The 21,657-nt window shown below is 43.2% G+C and overlaps 1 protein-coding gene across 5 annotated transcripts in view; it reads right to left on the bottom strand.

Annotated features, from left to right (window-relative positions):
• The window catches only part of Zdhhc14 (zDHHC palmitoyltransferase 14), a 312,745-nt gene that overhangs the window by 18,056 nt on the left and 273,032 nt on the right, over window positions 1-21,657 (bottom strand). For 2 of the 5 annotated variants that reach the window (XM_004856832.4, XM_013076711.3), the window contains exons 8-9: window positions 18,894-18,996; window positions 435-1,709 (exon numbers count right to left, since the gene is read on the bottom strand). In XM_004856832.4, the coding sequence (XP_004856889.1) occupies window positions 1,308-1,709; window positions 18,894-18,996 (505 nt within the window). In that variant the 3' untranslated portion in view covers window positions 435-1,307. Of the gene's footprint in view, window positions 1-434; window positions 1,710-18,893; window positions 18,997-21,657 lie in introns of those variants that run through there. The other 3 variants (XM_004856833.4, XM_013076712.3, XM_087193424.1) reach the window with 2 other exon arrangements.

Consider the following 21,657-nt stretch of genomic DNA (forward strand, 5'->3'; position numbering starts at 1 on the left):
TCCAACTTTGAGCCAGGGTCACCTCCTCATTTTCGGATACGTTTACTGGGATCTCAAGTTGCACTCCTGATGCTTGGTGACACATTAACATACAATGTGAGCTGGAAAGACTGCCAGCCAGTAGCCCTTCTCTTCAAGCAGTCCTCCCTCTACCTACTGCAGAGTAACTGCTGCATGGCAATCTAAAAGCACAGCAAATTCCACAAAGACTGCTTCAAAAAGAGATGATTCAAGGGGGAAAATGGGTGAAAAGCTTATCTCCCATCTAATAAATTCTCTGGTGCTCATGCTATAATCCACCACCCCCAAATTTGAGTTTTGGTTGTTCTCAAACTATTCTTCACTAGGGATGCTTCAAAAAACCAAACTCCCCAGGCCATCAAGATGGTTTTGCTTTTACGTAAGCTGTTAAGGATAACTACACAAATCCAAAATAACAGAGGACATCATTTTATTGGCTGTCCATGGTAAGTTCATCACACGAGGAGGTGAAGACTGCAGTGGGGGGCACAACACAATACCTCATCTAACTACAGAACAGAAGGTTAACTTGTCCTGGACAGGATGAACCCGCAGCCCTCTGCAGCCCATGTGCTGCCCGCCACTTCTCGTCTAACGAAGCTGGGTAAGCAGACGATGGCGTTGCCCATTAGGCTCAGTCTGTTGTGCTGTCTTCTAACAAAACAGCACTTGAGAATCCACAAAATTAAAAAAAGAAAGAAAGCAGCATTTCCTTTGGAATACCAACACCACTGTAACACAGACTGTAGTGTGGCATGCAAATCCACATCTGGTCAGGTTTTTTTTCCCTTTAGGATTTTTTTTTTAAATTAACAAATGGAATGGCATGTCTGTTTCAAATATTAGTAGCATAACACTCGAGTGCAATTTCAGTCTGGCCTCAAGTATCAGGAATCTTCTGTGTGTCTGTCCCAAGGGCAGCAGATGGCACAGCACCCGGGCAGCTTAGCATCGAGGCAGCTTCTTTCCCTCCCAGGCTCCACTCTACCCAGTGAGGGTCCTTCCACCCCAGGCCTACTCTGCAGATCCCAAATACCTGCAAACAGCCACTTCTCTGTGTGTTCATTTTTGTCAATGTGCTCAAGGTGGGGAAGAAATTTCAAATAACATTAAGCTCGGAGGATCTGGGCCCTGTCTGCTCTTTGCCATCAGACAGGGGTGTTTTGGCTTTCTTCATGGTCTTTGTATCCCAGGCCTGGGGCTGTTATCTCCCTGCTGCAGGCACATCCTCTGCTGGCTCCCTCTGCCTGTGGAGGAGCCCTGTGGTCTCAGGGCCACCACTCGGGTTACACGGAGCTGAGCTTCACCAGGCCGCGCACAGAGTCTTCATGTAGAGAGTCCTGGCTGGCCAGGCCCAGCACGTGCATGGTACGGCTGTGGGTGAGAGGGCTGCCCGATCCCAGCATCCTGGGTGGTGAGGGCGCCTCGTCTGGAGTCAGGAACTGGTGGCCCCCATGCTCGTCCTTCAGGGGGAGAATGTCTGACAGCGTGGCCTCGGCAGTGAGGTTGGGCATAGAGGAGGGTGGTGTGGGCTGGCCCAGTGTCAGGCTGGTGCACGGTGTGCCCAGGCCCGGCTTCCCCGGGAGGTGTATCTCATCGCTGGTGAGACTAGGCTCGCTCTGCAGCAGGGGTGTGGCTGCGGCCTGCAAAACGAATTTGGTGCTCTGAATGCACTGGTCTTGGTCGCACTGGAGAACAGCAGGAGCCAGCAAAGAGAAGGTGGAGATAGGATGGAAAGGGGGTGGTAGTGTGGGGAAGGGTGGGTGTGAGAAGAGAGAAACATTAGTGACATCTCGGTCAAGCACAGAGGAAAGAAGCACAGATAGCAGCCCAGATGCACCTGTCTTGAACTTAAAGGATACAATTTAAAACAATCCCCTGGAGTCACCGGCTTTCCCCACCTATAGCAGTTGTGGGCAGCTGCTTCTTATAGGCTGAAAACCACTTTTTACCATATGGCATAAAAAATACACCCACGTTCACAGCAGCGATATTCACAAGGTGGAAGTAACCCAAGTGTCCACTGATGGATGAATGGATAAACAAAACGACATAGCCTCCCCTAATAGAAAGGAATGTGAGTCTGCTATAAGAAGGAAAGGAATTCTGCCACATGTTATGATATGGATGAACCTTGAGGACATCATGCTAAGTGAAATAAGCTAGCCACAAAAAGACAAATGCTGTACATGCCCACTGATATGAGGGACCTAGTCAGACTCACAGAGAGACGGTAGCGGCTGGAGGGAGAGGACTGAGAAGTGTTGTTTGATGTGGGGTTTCAGTTTGAGAAGATGACAAAGTTCTGGAGATGGAGGGCAGCAGCAGCCGCAGAACATGACTATGACTTAATACCACTGAGCTGTACATTTAAAGAAGGGAAGTTTTATGTTTCTGACCAAGTAGAAAAAAGAAAGACAGAAGGAATCACAGAAGGGATTGGGGATTGGATCAGACTGTTCTGTGAAAGCCTAGAATTCCTGCTGTTAAATTTCCACCAGCTTCAAGAACCACGCATCAGTGGGCTTCTGAGGTCTGAAAATGCTGATATCTGAGAAGACGGTTCCTTTTCTTCCAAGTGCTCTGAAGTCTCATCACAGCTATCTCACACCCTTTGTTTCCCTTTAATCACTGACAAAGAAAACAGCATAAATCCCCGGTCACTCTACAATCCCCGTCCTTGAAAATGCACAAGCTTCAGCATAGGTAGACTCCTAGGATGTGGAAATGCTAAACTTGACCTTGCCAGGTTCCTTGTTACTGAGATTCAGAAAGCTGGACGCGCCCCTTTATTCTTTGGAAATTCTTGGAACAAGCCTATTTTCCTCTCTTTACAAATGAAGTAAGGCTCCAGGGGGTTGGAGGGCTTGTTCAACTCCTCATGTGTGAAAGTAGAGGATGGATCAAACATTTGAAGCTGGGATCCTTAGATTGAAAACCAATCTACTCATGCAAATTTGACACACAGTGAATGCTTAATAAGTATCACTTGGCTTACTACACCCTTGTGCTTTTTCAGAACTGGAGAGTTACTAAAGGACCATGTGCTGTATTAATAGTCTTGTGACTGAGGTGCTCCCATGTTATCCTAATACCACTACCATCTGCGGCCCCAGACACAATGCAAAGGAAGTGTCAGCAGCCTTAGGGAGAACAGGGAGAGGGTTTCCCTCAACTTGCAGATCCCCAGGTGTTTATTTCATTTGCCCTAATGTGTGCCCTGCACTGGTTCCTACCCCGCCTCCAGCCTAGATGAGAAAGTTGAATTTGCTACAGACTCTAAGGAACTAGCAGGTTTAGGAGCTCAAAGTCCTTGGTTCCAGGTAAGAGTCAAGCTCCTAGGGGAGCCTTAAGGGGGGAAAGCTGGTCTCAGGGTGAGTCTTTGCTTTTCTCTCATGCCCCTCAAACCTACCAGTGGGTGGACCACCAACAAAACAAGGAGACCTGGGAGAGGCTTGGGAGGATGGTGAGGGAGAAGAAGCATGTGAGGAGCTACTCCGAGATGGAAGGCCACTGAGAAGCACTGGAAATGGGCTGACTTTCAAGCCCATTGAAAAGGTCTTATGCAAGTCCGTAAGACCTGAATATATTCATTTTCCTGAGAGTCATCCAAATCATTTTTGCCTCAGTGGTGGTTTCTCAAGGTGGGCAATTGAGCAACTCTCTGTGCCCTCGCAGGGAGGCTGGGTCAGGGTGTGGATCCTTTGGGTGGTCGAGCTGAGCGAGGCTGGCCAGCTTCAGACTGTGTGGTAGGTCAAGGCAAGCTGGCTCCTGCTCCCTGGCAACCTCTCGGCTCCATCAGGACTTTCCCTCAGGCTCAACAGGGCAGCAGCAGAGAAGCACAGCCTCTTTGATTGCCGTTCATCTTCAGGATGTCATGCCAGGGTTGGATGGACTATGCTTTATGAGGGCTGTTTTACGAAAACAACCATTTAGCACTCTTCCTGGAGAGGCAGCTGTGCAGCTGCAATGCTCCAGCTGCCTGGGACTCAGTACAGACCTCAGGAGGCCCTGCCCATGAACTGGTCACAGGGCTCCAGCTCAGTTCAGTAGCCTTTCCTGGATGATGGGGTCTTGTCAACCTTTCTCTCTGGAGTCCTTATACTCATCCCATACTCTGTCCAACACAATCCCTCCAACTCTAAGGAATGAGAAAATTGCAAATTACATTTGTTTGTCTCCATTGACCTAAAGAAAATCCTTTTTATTGAAAATTGGAAAATTCTATTTTAGAGTTCAGCCTGAGTACTTCCAAATGGCTCTTACAGGTTTTAGAGGTCAGAGCTGGAAGCCACTTGGTAAGAGAATGAGGGGATTTGGGTTCCCTATACTCTGTCTCTTTCTCCCTCTTCCTTTCTCTCTGTTTCTCTCTGGTCTGTCTACTCCGAGCTCCCACATCAATTATCCTTTTTCTCTTTCCTGACCACTTCCCTCCCACTCATGAGCAGAGGACATGGGCACCCACCAGAACCTCCTGGAGTAATATGGCTGCCAATGGGGTAGGGGGTGAGGACAGTGACATTCCTGAGAGTTTGTGCTCACTGGAAAGATCCATGTGTCTGTCTTCTGAGGCTTTAGCTACAAGCATTACTTTGCTGCCTTAAAGCAAATAGCACAGACCTAGAGGCAGATTTACTATGAAGCTAAGGAAGCTGAAGCTGGGGGGCCCGTGGCTAGCACAGCTCCCTCCCAAGGCCTTGCACTCAGTTTTCTTTTCCCTAAGGAAGCCTCTGAGGTGAGCTGCAGGCCCCTCCAGACCTAGCCCACTCCTGAACGCACCCACTGGTGCTGTACTGGGGTCAGATTAGGACTTGTTAACAACTCACTGGCTAGCACCCAATTAAAAATGCTCTCTAGTTCATTATGGGTAAAGCTTGAAGATATCAGTGAAAATAAAAATTAGTGAAATAAAAAGCTCAGCCTAAGCCCCTGAATTAAACAAATCTATATATAAGTCACTCAGAAATATTTTCCAAATGACTATTTTAATGCAGACTTATCTGACTTTAAGCACTTCTTCTGAATAGATTTGTTTAAATATCTTAAAATATAATTGTCTCTCCAAGTGTAGCCATAGGTGTTTCTTCTGCTCTAGGGACTGCTTCTGTATGAATAGTTGACCTATACTATATTCCATTTACCTGGTTCCAGTGGACACAGGTCCTGGGACTATGAACCTAAGTGTCTAAATCCTGCTGTATCCCGTGACTTTGAAAATAGTTTGCCACATTCAAAATTGACTTCCATTTAGAAGGCCAACCCTATGTGGGCACACAGGGACCAGGCTCTGTATAGAGGGTATAGGGTATTGCTCATGTGAAACTCTTGTCAGCTCATAACAGAGGACTTCAGGATTTTTATCATATTCTACCCAAGAAGAGTGTATAACTCTATCCATTGGAATTTATAGTTCTCATAATATTACCTTTGCCTGTTTTGATCATCTTAGAAAAAAACTCAGATATCAAGTGATTTAGGGATATCTGATTTTTAAAAATGTCAGTTTTCCCATTTTTTTTTTTTTTACTGTGTCAACATCCCACAGATGGTAGATTGATAAACCTCCACTGTGTTAATTCCCATATGGGAAATTCAGGAAGGAAAATGATCAATATATTCAGGGCCACTATAGAAATGACCCATGAAAACTTCTCTCTCTCTGTCTCTCTTTGTCTGTCTCTTTGTCTGTCTCCGTCTCTGCCTCTCTTCTCTGTCTCTCTCTCTGCAATCCTTCCGCCTCAGCAGCTGGGATTACAGGCATGCATCACCATACCTGGATTATGCCTCTTTTTTGTTTTTTTTTTAATTTGTTTGTTTGTTTTGTTTTTGGTACTGGGGATCGAACCCAGGACCTTGTGCTTGTGAGGCAGGCATGGAGCCACTGAGCTAAATCCCTGGCCCCACTTTTTTCTTTTTTAAACTTTGCCTCTAATTCTTATTTGCCCATTTCTTGTTGACTTTTCTACTTAATTTTCTCTCTCTTTTTCTCTCTGGCTTTACCCATCTCTTCCTCACTTTTTTCTCTCATTGGTCTCTCTCCTGCATCTCCTTTTTCTCTATTTCCTCTTTTTGTTTTTGTCCCCTTTTATACCTCTTTTATCTTGAACTTTCCACCACCCTGTCTTCCTGGCTTTTCATTTGAGGATGCTTTTACTTTCCACCAGTAGAGGGAGACATCACTGTTTGTTTTCTCTCTTAGAATTTGTTCTGTGCAAACATTCCAACTAACACTAAGAAGTGTTAGATATGTTTTATCTGATCAGTTATATAATCATAAGGAAAAACATCCTAACACCCAGACTTTTTTGACCGTGACAGTCCATCTACTATGAACAGTAAATTGAGAAATTCATGTATTCATTCCAAAGATAGTCCATATTTATCAATTAGAGTTGAGTCATATGAACTTGCCAGTTTTCTCTTCTTTTTTTTTTTGGTATTGGGGATCGAACTTGGGACCTTGTGCTTGCGAGGCAGGTGGTGGAACCATTGAGCTAAATCCCAGGCCCTGAACTTGCCAGTTTTTAAGGTCAAATATTGGTCAAATGCTGAATAGAACAGAAGAGGAGATTTATCTCTAGCGAGAGCTTTCTTCTGAACACACCTGAAATGCTGTCTGAAGTGCTGGAGTTTGCTGTACTTGCAGTAAGTTACCATGATGGCTGATTTACTGCCCAAATGAAGAGTTGGCATTTAACTTGCAAAGAAGTTTATGGCTTCAAATGTTCAGCTGCCACACACATTAGTGCTTAATGTTACAATTTAAAAATGCTATAAAGATCAGTTACTTTTCATTTCTGTAGATTTTCAAATAAAATTTCTCCTCTTGGAATACATTTTATTTCATCCCAGCTGACTTCTTATCTAAAGTAAACCTAGTGAATACATCAAAACTAGGTGGCATTACAATCCCAGACTTGAAGTTATACTACAAAGCTACAGTGATTAAAACAGCACAGTATGGGCACAAAAACAGGCATGTGGATCAATGCAACAGAATAGAGGAAGCAGAAACAACCCAAGGCACATTCAGCTATTTGATCTTTGATAAAGGGGCCAAAAACATATACTGGAGGAAAGACACCCTCTTTAATAAGTAGTGCTGGGAAAACTGGATATCCACGTGGAGAAGATTGAGTCTAGACATATTTCACTATTTACTAAACTAAAATAAAAAATGGATCAATGATGTGTTAAAACAGAAATACTTAATCTGCTGGAAGGTAAAGGAGGTAAAACTCTTGAAGTATAGGCAAGGATTATCTGAACAGAATCCAAATGGCTCCTGAAATAATACTGAGAATCAACAAATGGAATCATGTCATATTAAAAACTTCTATACAGCAAAGGAAACAACCAACAGAGTGAAGAGACAATCTACGGAATGGGAAAAACTTTTTTGAAAGCTATTCCTTGGACAGAGGATTAACATTAAGCATATATAAGGAACCAAAAAAATTAGATCCTCCCCAAAAAACAACAAAAAATGGGCAATTGAAATGTAGACACTTCTCAGAAAGAAGTAGAAATGGCCAATAAATACATGAATGAAAAAATACTCATCATTGCTGGCTATCAGAGAAATTCAAATTAAAACTTTACTGAGATAGCATCTTACCCCAGAAAGAATGGCTATCATCAAAAAATCTAATAATAACAAATGCTGGCAAGGATATGTGGGGAAAAGAAACTCTTTTAGATTATTGGTGGGAATGTAAACTAGTACAACCACTATGGAAATCAATGTAGAGATTCTTCAACAAACTAAAAATAGAAATTCCACTTGACTCAGCTATCCCCTAGAGTTAAAATTATCATGTTACAGGGATACATGCATAGCCATGTTTATAACACCACAATTTATAATAGCTAGATTGTGGAAACAGTGCATATGTCTATCAACAGATGAATGGATAAGGAAAATGTGGTATTTATACACAACTGAGTATTACTATGCCATAAAGAAAGATAAACTTGAGGTATTCGTAGGTAAATGGATGCAACTTGAGAACATAATTTTAGATGTGAAATAAGTCAGATACACAGGCTTAAATACTGCATGGTTTCTTATATGAGAAAAACATGTATACACACACACATACACACACACACACACATATATAACAAATAAAGAGCAACAAAGGAGAGAAATAAATAGAAAGTAAGGACAAGTTCATATACTTCCCCAAATTACCTATTCCATTTTTTCAAAAATATTTTAATATACTGTATATGTTGATTTGTTTCACTTATACTAATAGTATCTTAATTTGTTGAAAAGAAAGTTTTGTGTTATTAACTGTTTCTAATTTGTAAGAATCTTTTTGGTCTATGTCTTGCACTCTGAGCAACTACTTTGAAGATGATACACAGTGTATTAACTATTATAATTCTCTTATTATTTTGCTGTGAAATTTTATTTTTTCATAAAATAAAAAAAATGCTGCTAAAAGCAAAGCTAGGAGTGTTCTAGGTGGTCTATATAAATGAAATAAATTACATCTTTTGCTCCAATTCTGTCAAAAGTATTTGGGCTGGGCATGGTTTTGGCAGCAAATCCTTGTCCTGGGTTCTTATGAACGCTCACTTATAATTGCAAGAATGCCATAAATCTCTTTATAAAGTTCACTGGAAACACACATGCAGGTTAGGAGGGCTGCTTTTTTGTATTACTTTAGTTAACATTATTATTTTAGTTTGCTTAACTTATTTTCCCATGAGATATTTGATTTTTCAGATTATGCATGGAAAGTTCTGCAATACTTATTTAAAAATCAGGCAACTGATGGCTTAGTCTTGTTTAGACACTGGATTAAGGGGTGTGTTAGCTTTACATTATTGTGAAAAAAATATCTGAGATACTCAATTTAAAGAGGAAAGGTTTACTTTGGCTTATGGTTTCAGAAGTTTCAGTCCATGGTAACTTGGCCCTGTTGCTTTGGGGTGGTGTAGTATGTTGTGGTGAAAGTGCAGGGTAGAGGAGGCCTGTTTGCCTCATGGCAGCTAGGATACATAGAGAAAGGGGTTGGGGGTTCCAATATCCCCTTCAAGAGCATGTCCCCAGTGACCCAACTTCCTCCAACTAGGCTCTACCTCTTAAAGGTTTCATCACCTCCCAATAGTGCCAAGAGCTGGAGACCAGGTCTTCAACCTATGGGTCTCTGGGGGATGCTTCAGGTCCAAATCATAGCAAGGGGAATATAATAATATTAGATTAAGTAAACATACTATTATTTTCCTTAAAATTCTGATAAATATGTATTATGTTACTATCTTTGCATTTAGAACATTATCCCAAAGGATCTTTGTAGCTATAGGTGCCAAATAGATGACTGATGCTATCCAGAAGTTACATTTTTAGCAGTCGAATGAGTTACACATACTAAAAGCTTGACTATAAATGGATACATACATTGTCATAGAAAGAACTTCAATGTTAGGTAATAATAAAAGCCAATATTGAGAAAAATAGGAATAATGAAAATAAAATCTTCAACTAGCACTGGGGTTATCTGCACATAATTCCAGTTTGGCTCCTCAGAATTTCATAAGGTTCAAGTGACAAAAGCTGTATCATCTTGAGTTATACTCACCATTTAAATGTTTTAGATGTCACTTCATTATTTCTTTGACATCTTCTCCTTCAGAATTTACAGTAGATAGAAGATTGTTTACATACTAAAAATCCTACCACCATCCCCAGGTGAAGTGAGATGGTAACTTATCAGTGACTTTCTCCATTTCTGAGAAAACAGACCTCAGTGAGCACTCAATTTTCTGTCAATATTAATCTAATTTTTCTGACCAAAAATATTAGGGTATTTATTTAAGACTTACAAAGCTTTACCTCTAATTTCTAAAATACTGCATATTGTCTGGTATGATGGTGCATGCCTGTAATCCCAGCACTCAGGAGAATGAGGCAGGAGGATTGCTCTGAGTTTGAGGCCAGCCTGGGCTACATAGTGAGTTCGAGGCCAGCCTAAACTACATATCAAGACTCTTGTCACAAACAATCAAAAAAGATTAAATTGCTGTATATTTTTTCAGGAGCACTTTTCCTGTCATACAAAAGATGATTTCTTCATTTGGACATTGGTCCTAAAATAAAATGATAGGCAAAAATTTGGCCAAAGATACCTCGGACCTCTTTCCCTCCATTTTCTCTTCCCTCTGCAAATGAACATGCTGAGTCTAAAGCTAAATGTGAATGTTTCCAATGTTCCTCCCTTAAAGTAAGCACCAGAAAAGGTATGGAATCAGAAGAATCATATGGTTAATTCAATGTTTATCATTGGGAAACTGTGTAGGAAAAATGTGTGTCTGAAGAGCATGACAATATCTGCTCCAACATGTCCTCTAGTCATAGAGAAAAGGCTTCTATGTCCAGTAAAGATAGATAAGTGACACTGGACCACCTTTTCTTCTGCATATAGGGGAGTAGACAAAACTGGTCAAAACACTGGAGGCAAATGGTGCCATGTAGTGCACAACAGCCAATGCAAGATTACAAACCCTTATAGAAGGGAATCTTATAAGGTGAATCCCATTGCCAACCAGTTCTTTTCTTGGTGAAAATTTCTCAACTATAGCATAGAGTTAAAGAGTCTAATAAGGCCATGGGAGTTTTGCTGAGTGAAAAACCCCCCCAAAAACAGAGATTAAGGCACAAGGAAGCCAAAGTGGCTAAATCTGTAGGGAAGGCTATTGGAAAAGAGGATACTGTTAAGAGGGAGGACTTTGTTGGGAAATCTTGTTGGGAGTCCCCCACATGTCTGTAGGAAATGGCTATGCTGTGCATGTGAAGATGGGAACATTTTACCCCATGGATTATGAGATCACAGCTGTTCTGAGGGGTGAGAGAGAAATAGAAATACTAGAGGTTGAGAGAAGTAGTGCAGGGGGATATTGATTTCATTAACATCTTGAACACTTTGTCAACATCCTTAGCATCCAGCTAAGGCATTAGAAAAGCTATGCCTTAGGAGGGAGAATCATGCCCTTAAGTAAGACTTATTCTAACAAAGCCTAAAACCAAACCCTGACAAGATCTTCAGAGCTTACATAATTTGTAGGTTGAATTCCTCCAAAATTAGAGGGGTCTGATAAACACCTTGAACTTTCCATAAATGTATAATAATTAAATATAATACAAGCCAACAGAAGTTCACAGTGACAAGCCAGTCATTGAACTTCCTCAATACTTGGAGGAAGACAATGAAATACAGAGTCTCTATATTATATTATTTAAACTGTTCAGTGTTTAATAAAATATCAGTAGATGTAAAAAGAAATGAGAGTATGTGATAACATTAAATAAAAATTTTAGAACTAAAAAGTATAATAACTGAAATGAAAAATCCTACAGATGAGCTTAACAAAAGATTGGAGGCGGCAGAAGAAAGAATCAGTAAACATCAAGATATATCAAAAGAAATTAATTATCCAATTCAAAGAAAGAGAGGGGGAGAGCAGAGAGGGGGTGGAGAGAGAGATTGAAAGAAAAATGTGCAGAGCCTCAGAGACATCCTTGGGGCAAATATCAAATTGTCTAATTTGTATAATTGGGGTTCTAGGGAAAAAGAGGATGGGATTGAGGAAGAATAAAACATAATAGCCAAAAGTTTCACAATTTTATTAGAAACAGTAGCTTTCAGACTTAAAGAAATTGAATAAACTCCAAGCAGTGTAATAAAGGACATAACCCTTGAACCAGGTCAATAATTTACTTGGATATTGATATATTTCCATGTGAATAAATTGTTTGCCTGATCTTCACTAGACTAGTCTGAAGTGTTGTAAATGGTTTGGATTTGGGGAAGCAAGCAGAGAGAAAAAGGAATTAACTTAATTTCTTATTGCTTAATACTGTATTTTGTAATAGAGAAGAGACTGACAATGTCTAACAGATACTTGCTGGTTAAGTTGTAGATTATGGAGATTTTATACACTCAGTTTCACAGTCTGGTTTTGTGACTATGACAAGTTAGTCATCCTTCTGCAGGGAAAGCCTGTATGGTGTGATGTCTTCAGTCTTGGGAGAAGCTTCCATGCCACTGCTTTCCATATAAAGACCTCTCCCTGGGGAGACTTTGAAATAGTGACTAATAGGAGCACTTTTCATGGAGTTAGAATGCTCAGGATAAAATTGCAACTCTGCTGCTTGTTAGCAGCACATATGCAACATCCTTGAGTCTCAGTCTCCTCAAAGGGTCATTTATAATACTCACATTGATGGTTTTGTAAAGATTAAATGAGATAATAATGTATGTAAAGCATTTAGGCCCATGCCAACCTAAATTTCCATCTCTGTCTTCCTCTGCCCTACTCATTTAATGAATATTTATTGAAACAAACTACCATAAGAACTATTTTAATCCTGGAGATATATTTCTGAACAAATATAGAAACATTCAATTATTATTATAGCTATTATATTATTATTAAAGTCTGAAGCATTTTCAATAGAGAGTAAAATATCCACCTACATTTGAAATTCATATATTTTACATTTTTCTTTAAATTCCACTTTAAGGTATAAGGGATTGACATCCGATCTCTTTCTATAAGTAGATTTTTTATTGGGAAGAGAGAGTGAGGATAATGGGTTATGGGGCCAGAAAGGATATGGGGTAAAATTACACATGGTCAGGTCTCTATAAATCCTTCTTTACTGAGGCACAGTATAGAGTAGAGTTAACAGCAGAGACTTTGGGGTCAAATTGCAAAGTTTTCCTTAAGCAGTTTACTACAGCTCTCTGTGTCTTATCTGGAGATAATATTAATACTTCACAGAGTTGAGAAGGTTAGCTGGAGTTATCAGTGTATCAGTCCTAGACTAGCACATGATGGATCATATGCTACTCTGGTATGGGAAGTGGTAAACACACTCTTTGTGAACACGAATGACTTGGAAAGAATAATGTGGGATGAGAGAGTTCTGCTTAGCACCAGCCCTGCTGCACATAACTGAAACCTCCTCTCTAGTCCTGTTAGTGTGTAACTTACACCACAGAAGCCCATAAAGATAGAAACTATAAAAAAGGTAATTCTGGGTGCTTGAATGATCCATAAATGAATGGTAGAATGAAATATTTTCAGCATGGTGATAAGACAGAATGAGCCAGATAATTATCTGCCCAACAGGATTTGCAGTAGAAGGTACCCTGGAAGGTCAATGTTCAGATGAAATCCAGTGGTGAAAACCTTTGTCCAACATTGCTGGGAGACGCTCAACTCTCCCAGCCTGATATCCCTGGAGTAGAGACTCCTGTCCACCATGAGCCCCAGATGTTGGGTATTTCTTTCTTGGATTGAGTAGGATCTAAATCCCAAGCCTACCATGTGGTCCTAGTTCTAACCTTGTGGGGTCACAAAGAACCCATCTCATGTTCCTCTGAAGATATGCTAATGTACTTGGGGCATTCCCACCAGTGGGTATGAGGCTTGGGACCAACAAGATTACTTCCAGCTTTACATGAAGAACCTGGGTTGCTCATAGCAAAGACAGTCTGGTGAGATTAAAAAGTGCAGGGGCTTCAAGTCAGTTAGACTTTCAAATTTATCTGTTTATGAGCAATTTACTTAATTTATAATTGGTAATGGTTTTTATGTAATCATATGTGTGCTTGGGAATTCTTGTGAGAAAAACCCAAGCTACAACCATTTCTAAAATGTAATGAAATTTTCATAAATGCTAAATTGAACAATTAATGAAGTTGACATATTCATGTGTCTTATAGACATTAAGCATTTATTAATTATAATTTTGCCATTTTCATGTTTTTGATCTTATAATCTTTTTTTCCAGGTCTCAAAATTTTTTGGAGTTCCTGGAAAAGTGCTGCTGCCTACTGTGTCTAATGGACAAAAAAAACCATGGCCTCTATTGATCCAGGAATTAATTTAACCCTACCAAAGCCATTACTTCCTGAAGCCATGTTACCATGCCACTGCACCAAAGAAAACTTCCCTCTAGTTCCAAGTTCCACATTCAGGAAAGATGGAGCTTTTTCAGATGTGGCAAAATTGGAGAATGGAAGGAATGAAAATAAGAAGACAGGAGCAAGCTGTATTTATATTTGTCTTGGCCTTCACATTACTCAAACTAGAGAGAAAGCAAGACAAATAGTAAAGAACTTGTCATCTATGCTGAGATACACCTGGCTAGAGGTGCCAGCTCTCTCAGTTGGAGGAGTTACAAGGATTTCACAGAACATTAACAAAGCACAAAATACCAATCTCCCCCCTGCAGGGCTTACTGCACATGTTCCTTTTCTCTCACTGAAGTCTTTGGCTACTTCTCTTTCCATCCACATTTACTAATTATTTCTGTTTTCTGTTTAACCTTTTCAACCCTTCAGTATTCCTTATTTTTATCTATTTAATAATAAAACAATATTGATGTAAGACAGATGAGACATAAGCAATACACAAGAAAACTTAGATGAAATGAATAAATTCCTAGAAAGACATTGGTACTAAAACTGACCCAAGAAGAAATAGAAAATCTGAATAGACTTATAACAAGCAGAGAGAGAGAAAATTAGTGATTCAAAAGCTATCTGCAAAGAAAAGTTCAAGATTAGAAGGCTCCACTTGTGAATTCTTTCAACTCCTTAAAAAAGGACTAACATGAATTCTTTATAAACTCTTCATAAAACATAAATAGAACAAATACTTCTCAACTCACTGTATAAGGCCAGTATTACCCCCTGATACCAACACCAGACAACGACTTTACAAGGAAAGGAAACTACAGACAATATCTCTCAAGAATATGAATGCAAAACTCCTCAATAAAATACTAGCAGATGGAATCCAGCAACATACAAAAATGATTATATATCATATAAGCAGGTGAGATTTATCCCAGAAATGCAAAAAATATGAGACAAATAAGAAAAGTAATGAACAATCAGACTCTCAGGAAAATTCTGATATGCAGGCCAGACGGAAGCACACCTTGGGTCTTATGGCGTGTGCTAACTTACTCAGTTTGGGGTCTATTGAACAGGATGGGGTAGGAGAAGTTAGAATAGCCTAGGGTCACAATTTGCCCTCTTCTAGGAGGACCAGGGGGGCTCTCTCCTGTGTAGGGACAGAGATATCCTCCTGACATATTGACTGAGCTGCAAAGAAGAGTCACAGGTGGCTCGGAGCTGGAAGACGCTTTACACACGAGCTAACCTCAGCTCCTCTTTTGCAGAAGGACACTGAGGACCAGAGAGGCAGAGTGACTTGCTATTTGTAAGGGAGCTCCTGGTAGGAGCCTGGCTCCCATCTCTGGCTCTCACCCTCACTCCAATCATGTCCATTGTTGTCCAGTTGTTCAGAGAGAATATAATTGCTCTGGCTGATCTTGCCACACACAGACATCAGAGAGATGATAGTAAATAACACTTATATAGAACTTATCCTGTGCTAGGCAAAGCTTGAAGTGCTATACTTGTGTTAACTCACTTATTTCTCATGGAAACCCTACCAGGTAAGTATGTCAATGTTCCCATTTTATGGATGAAAACACTGAGGCAGAGAGAGGTTAAAAACTTGTCAAGGTCACTCATCTAGGAAGTGGCGGCAGTCTGGTTTATGTACTATTAGTTCCTGTCCCTTTTTTCCTTTTCAGGAGACAGCTAAGGAAGGCAGCTTAGAGCAGACTGCTGGCTGATTCTACAGTGCTCACCATGTGGAACATATGTCTCTGTACAGCTTTTGTCACTGGCTGGGACATTCAGGGTTAGGGACCTGATTCTACAGTGCTGTGCCATTACTGAATCTGGAGCAGTGCTCATAGGTGTCTGAATCCCAGGATTTTCAGATTTCTGAAAGTTTTGTCTCTGACAAGGAAAAGGTAGACCATGGCACTCACTGACAGAAGGCTTCTTTATTTTGGGTCTATAGGCTTTAGGGACAGAGCCTGATCCTGACATTATGTGCAAAATGATGTGTGTCAGAGTTCACAGGGGAGGAGATTTCATTAGGACAGAAATGTCGCTGTGCGGCATGGCTCCTGTGATGGACCTGGTTCTGCTTGTTCTTTTCTATCCACGGAACTTTCCATGGCTTTTCCTAGAAGCTCCTCAGGGAGACCTGAGCAGAGTGGTTGAAGCTCCTGTCTTCTGGATGTGCGGGTGTTGAGGAGGCTGTGCACCTATACTCAGGTGTGCAAGCGTGGGGCACAGTCTGAGTGCACCGTCAGTCTGAGTGGGTGTTCAGGGCCACAGGCTCTCCTTCAGGCCCCATCACAACTCACAACACTGGGTCAGCTCTAATGAGGCTCCAGGTCAGGGTCCAGGTCAGTTCTCCAGCCTCCCTCCCTTTTCTGCTGGCACTCTGCAGGTGTGAACATCACACACAGCTCTCTCCCTAGTGACCCACATCTATTCTCATCTCCAGATGCAGTGGGGAATGGAGGGCAGGGAGTGTGAGTCTTCATGCTCTTGGCCTCATGCTTCCTGGAGCAGCACCCATACATCTCGGTGAGCAGACACCTTAAAACAGACCTGTAGGGCCAGGGATTTAGCTCAGTGGTTCTGTTGCCTGCCTCACAAGCACAATGACCCGAGTTCAATCCCTGCTACCCAAAACAAACAAACAAAAACAAACAAACAAAAAACCCCAGACCTGTACCCTGAATGGAGCTTCAGGAGGTTGGCAGCTGCAGCTGGTTCACTATCACAAGCTGCCTCTTTGCCTTCACAGGGGCCTCTTTACAGTGTGATGGTATCCAAGTCCTGGGCCATCATGGTTACTGGCTGCTTGGGTGGTGGCTTTCCCATTGGGATAGCAACTTCACCCTAACCATTTCTGTCATGCCAGCACACTCAGTGGCCTGCCCTTCACCAGAGTCACCATGCAGCTCTGGACTGCAGTGGTGCAGCAGTGAGTTTGGTGAATCTGGCTATCATAGAGGCACACAGTAGGCGATCAATCAGTTTGTTGAGTTAGTGAATTATGTCTCATCCCATCTTGACCTGAAGTAGCTTGCTGGTGACAGCATCTTCAAAGTGGCCTTTGCTTATTTTTCAAATGTACAGAACATGCAGAACATGTATGAGATTAGTGCCAGGTGAGTTGTAGAGTGAGACTAACAAGTCCATTGGTGTTGACAAAGCCTGTTGCCAAGAGTGGTCTCTTCCAATGAAGGTTCCTAATGCTTCCTTCAGTATCTGTTAACATGTTGTCTCCTGGCTGTCTACCCCTTGAGGGTGTGTGGGAGGGCGCTGTTCCTTGTTAACCTCATGGCACAGGGCTCTAGTCTAGTCCTCAGCACATAGCAGGAAGCTGGCAGAGCTGCTGGACCAATGGGAGGTGGCATGTGTGCAAACATATGCCCGAGTCAGAGATGTGATCGAGGTATTCCCTGGTCAGTATTTGGGGAACTGTTGGTCCAGGGTCTTCCTTGTGCACCTGCAGATGGCTGAGGCAGGCTTCTGAGCATGAGTGTCTATAATTCTCGTGCACTTGTAGGAGTACAGTGTATGAAGTCAGAGTCATCAGACTTTAGTTTTCAATTAGTGGCTGTGTTCCCTTGGGTAGGTGATCAAGGTCCCCCAGCTTGAAAAAGAGTAGGCAACAATGTCCCATGTTGGTTAGGATTAAATGGGATATGGATCATCAAGCACCTTGAACGTAGTTGGTGTTCAATAAATATCATTCCCTTTCCTGTGAGCCTGTCTCTCACTCTCATTTTCTCCCTGTAAAACTATGGGCCCAGTGACCTTCAGGTCACTTGTGTGGGCATATGTGTACAGAACAAGCAGTTCCCTGGTCACTCACGGAAGGGAGTGGCAAGAACTGTGATGTATATGTACTTGCTTTTAAAGGAGATTTATTATTAGCAAAGTGAAATGAAGCAACACAAGACATAAGCACTAGCAGCAAATGAGCCCAGCATCCTTTTGCTGGGGGCTGGAGCCTCAAGGGTGATGAGGAATGAAAGTGTTTCCTCAGCTCCTGCTCTTAGAGTCAGTCTGGAGGCTGCCGACCTTCGCCTGGCAGTTCTCTTTTGCAAAATCAAAGTGCACCAGGGAGCTGCCACCCCCAGTCTACTCCAAGTCAATTCCTTGATCTACACTGCATGGAAACTGCATGGCTGATTCAGGTCTACAAACATCAGTACTAGGGGTTGGGGGCACAGGACTGGCTCCTTTGCAGGAACATGGAATTTCTTTACAAAATAATGAGAGCCACTGCCTTCCAGACATCCAAGGAACTTAAGGCACTGAGAGTCAGGGCCCAGGATGCTGTGATTGCAGGTATTCCTGGAGAGAGTCTTGGCCTTTACCCCACCTCCCTTACAAACCAGAAGCAAATCCCATTCTCGCTGCAGTATGTACATACTGTGTGCGCACAAAGGCACTTTTTGCCGTGAATGAGCACATGGTCAGGTTATTCACACTAAGAGGTCTAAGATTTGGGCTGAAAGTAGGCCAATCTGTAAGGCAGTACTATGCACTGTACACTTACCAAAGTGTGTGTGTGTGGGGTCAGTACCAATCAGTACTGAGGATGGGGGCCACAGATGGCACAGGAAACAGAGTATCAGGCAAGCCTGGCCCCGGAGGGACAGATGAGTCCTGTCCCTCAATGAAACCCTGATTCCCACCAGTGTGCCACATGCTGTGGGGCAGAGGTCTTGTCCAAGTGCTCTGGACATGACCTGACGCCACCCAGGCTCAGTGGCCACGACCTCTCACTGGATATTGCTTCAGTTTGCCATTTTACTTTCCTCTAGCAAGCCCATTAGTCACAGGGGAGGCCTAGTTGGCCCTCTTGTTTAGATGCACGGGGTGTTACTGGGTTAGTGAATGCACAGGTGGAAGAGAAGTGCTCACAGGGAGCAGCAGCCTGGCACAGGCTACCCTTACCATGTCGCTCTGTGACTGCATGGCCCCGTACATGGTGATCCCGTTGGAGGGCGCTGCTGGCTGTGGGGTGTCAGGCTGGATGTACCCTCTTCTGTCAATCAGGCTGTGGTAGAGAAGAAGGGAGAAGAGAGTGAAGGGAAAAAACCCCACCAAAGATGACTGACATGATTTAAATGTTCAGGTCTGGGCTCCCTCTTTTTGTGATGGCCCCATGTCTGATATCTTAGAATGCACCTTACTCATTTCCACATAAAACCAGTAACCAAATTCTGTCACTCCTCCTTTAAAAGTCCAGTGGCACTGGTTGCCTCCTCATCAGGCTAAAGGCTTGTCACCTGCTGCAGTCCCCCACATCTTCCTACTTGTCCCCCATTGGCTGATCTCACCTTATGATGCCACAATCTGTCCCTGGCTTTTCTCTCCAGCCTCAAGTCCCATCTTCTCTTTACACTCATTCAGCAAATGTGTTCCAAGCAACTGCCATGTGCCAATGCAGGTAACTGGGTGGAACCAGAGCCACAGCTACTCCCCCAAAGTGCTCTGCACTTTGTCTTCTCTATATTTCTATTTAAGCCTTTTTTATTTCCTGTCCAAAGTTATGTTCCCTCCCACTCCACTGTCAACTGGCTCAAAGGAGAACATTGTCCATTGAATTATGCAAAACGATATGCCAGAGTCCCAACCCTAGTATCTCTGAATATGACTTTATTTGGAAATAGGGTCTTTGCAGATGCATTTGAGTTTCTACTTGATTGGGGACAGCCTGCATCCAACAAGACTGGTGTCCTTATAAGAAAAGACAAAGATACAGGGAAGACAATGCTATGTGGAGGAACAGGGACACACTGGGAGGAGGCCACATGACAAACAGGCAGATGAGAATGATGTATCTATAAGCCAAGGAAGGTAGAGGATGCCAAGCAGCAACCAGGAGCTGGGAAGGGAAAGGAAAGAAGGGCCCTCCCCACTTCCAGAGCCTCCAGTTTCAAAGGGATCCCTTCTTCGCTAACACCATGAATGCAGACTGCCAGTCTCCAAACCTGAGGGAATACGTTTCTGTTTTGCGCTCCCTCCCCCCATTTTTGGCACTTTATTATGGTGACCTTGGAAGGTACTATAGGGCTCAGCTCAAGAGGGCACAGAGATCTGTGCAGGGCAGAGGGCTGCAGGTGAGAGGTGAGGGGCAGGCATAAAGGACCACCAGGAGCACAAGCCTGTCCTGTGTCCAGGGAGCTACAAGTGCAGGTTCACAGAGGAACCCCTGGGAGAGGGGGCTGGCCAGCCTCAAAGACCCCCAGCTTAGAGCACATTGACATGGGTCCCAGTGCTAAGTGCCAGTCCCTAAGATTGGCTTCCCCTCTCCTAGAGGAGTGGGACTAGTTGTGGGGGGCAGTGCTCAAGGGGTGGAGGGACCATGTGGCTCCCAGTGGGGTAGGATGAAGGGATGGAAAGTACTTACTATACTTCCAATGAACTTGGATTGGGAGTTATTCACTGAAATGCTGCTATTTTGGGGGAAATGAAAGTGAGTCCTCCTTCCTTCCCTGTTCAAGTGACAATAGAAATTAAGGGATTTGTGGGGGGTTTCATCTAGGAGCAGCAAAAGAACCGGGTCACCAAGACAGACTGCAGGGACAGCAGGGAAACATGGCCACACCCAACTGTGTCCAGCCTGTTTGCTGCAGCAGCCACACCTCCAGGACTGGGACTCTTGGTGCAGCACTAACGTGGCCGTGCCTCACAGGGCCGGCTGGTCCTCACCTGGAGTCACAAGCCCTCCACATAAGTCTCTGCCCTCTCATCTTCCTTCTCTACTGTCTCTGCCCCTCCTTGCTCCCTTCACTCCAGCAAATGAAACTATCTGTTCTTCCTTCATTCACCAGGGTCCTTTGCACATGCTATTCCCTCCATTTGTCAAAACACTCCTCCCCTCAATTCCTACTAATCCTTTAGGATGTAGGTCAGCCTTGGCCGCTCTCTCAGGTGTGGAACTGTCACTCCACTCCACCACTGCCTTATTGACTGTCCATGCTGCCCATGAGATGGCACTGTTCTTGGGTACCCAGCTTTGAACACAGCATGTGCCCAGGAAGCAGCAGCCAAAGGAGTTCTTATCATTGGCTTGGCGTAAAAAGGCCCACGAAGGGCCTGACACTGGCAGGTTCTTGGGACTTTCTCTTTTCTAGTTTTCTGTTCCTCCTGCTGTACTTACATGAGGACCCCCTTTCTCCAAACCTGGCCATGTCCAGTGACTGCCACCCACCCTGGTGACACTGTGCAGGTATCAGGATGTGGGTCTTTGTATCCTTGGGATTCAGGCTATCATTATGACACAGAGGCACACATTTGCTCACAAGCACATCATGTTTATAACATACTAGGGGCAGCCCTAGCACACAGTTCTGGGCATGCGAGGGACACTGCTCAGCAGGCTGGCCCGGCAGGGGTGCCCCGGGAAGATCCTGGCCTCCTTGAGGGCTCCAAGGTTGGGTGAGGTAGACAGAGGGAGGACAAGGTAAGAAGGTGACAGGAGCAAGAAGCAGAGAGGAACATCTTCCCTCTCATACCTGCCTGAGGGGAGCCTTGGGGCCCTGCCCGCTCCCTGTGAAGTGTGTTAAAATAATTCACTAGAAGGTCATGGGGCTGAGGCTGCTCCAGCACCTGGAGTCCCTACACAAGCAAATGGAAGCCCAGCTCTGTGTGACCAACCTTAACCAACCAGTTACCACTGACTAACTTGTAACCAGGGACTTTGCACTGCAGT

Source organism: Heterocephalus glaber, unplaced genomic scaffold (genome assembly GCF_053883595.1).
Source record: "Heterocephalus glaber isolate CG9 unplaced genomic scaffold, H.glaber_assembly_v1.0 deba00001592, whole genome shotgun sequence".
In the NCBI taxonomy this organism is placed as follows: domain Eukaryota; kingdom Metazoa; phylum Chordata; class Mammalia; order Rodentia; family Bathyergidae; genus Heterocephalus; species Heterocephalus glaber.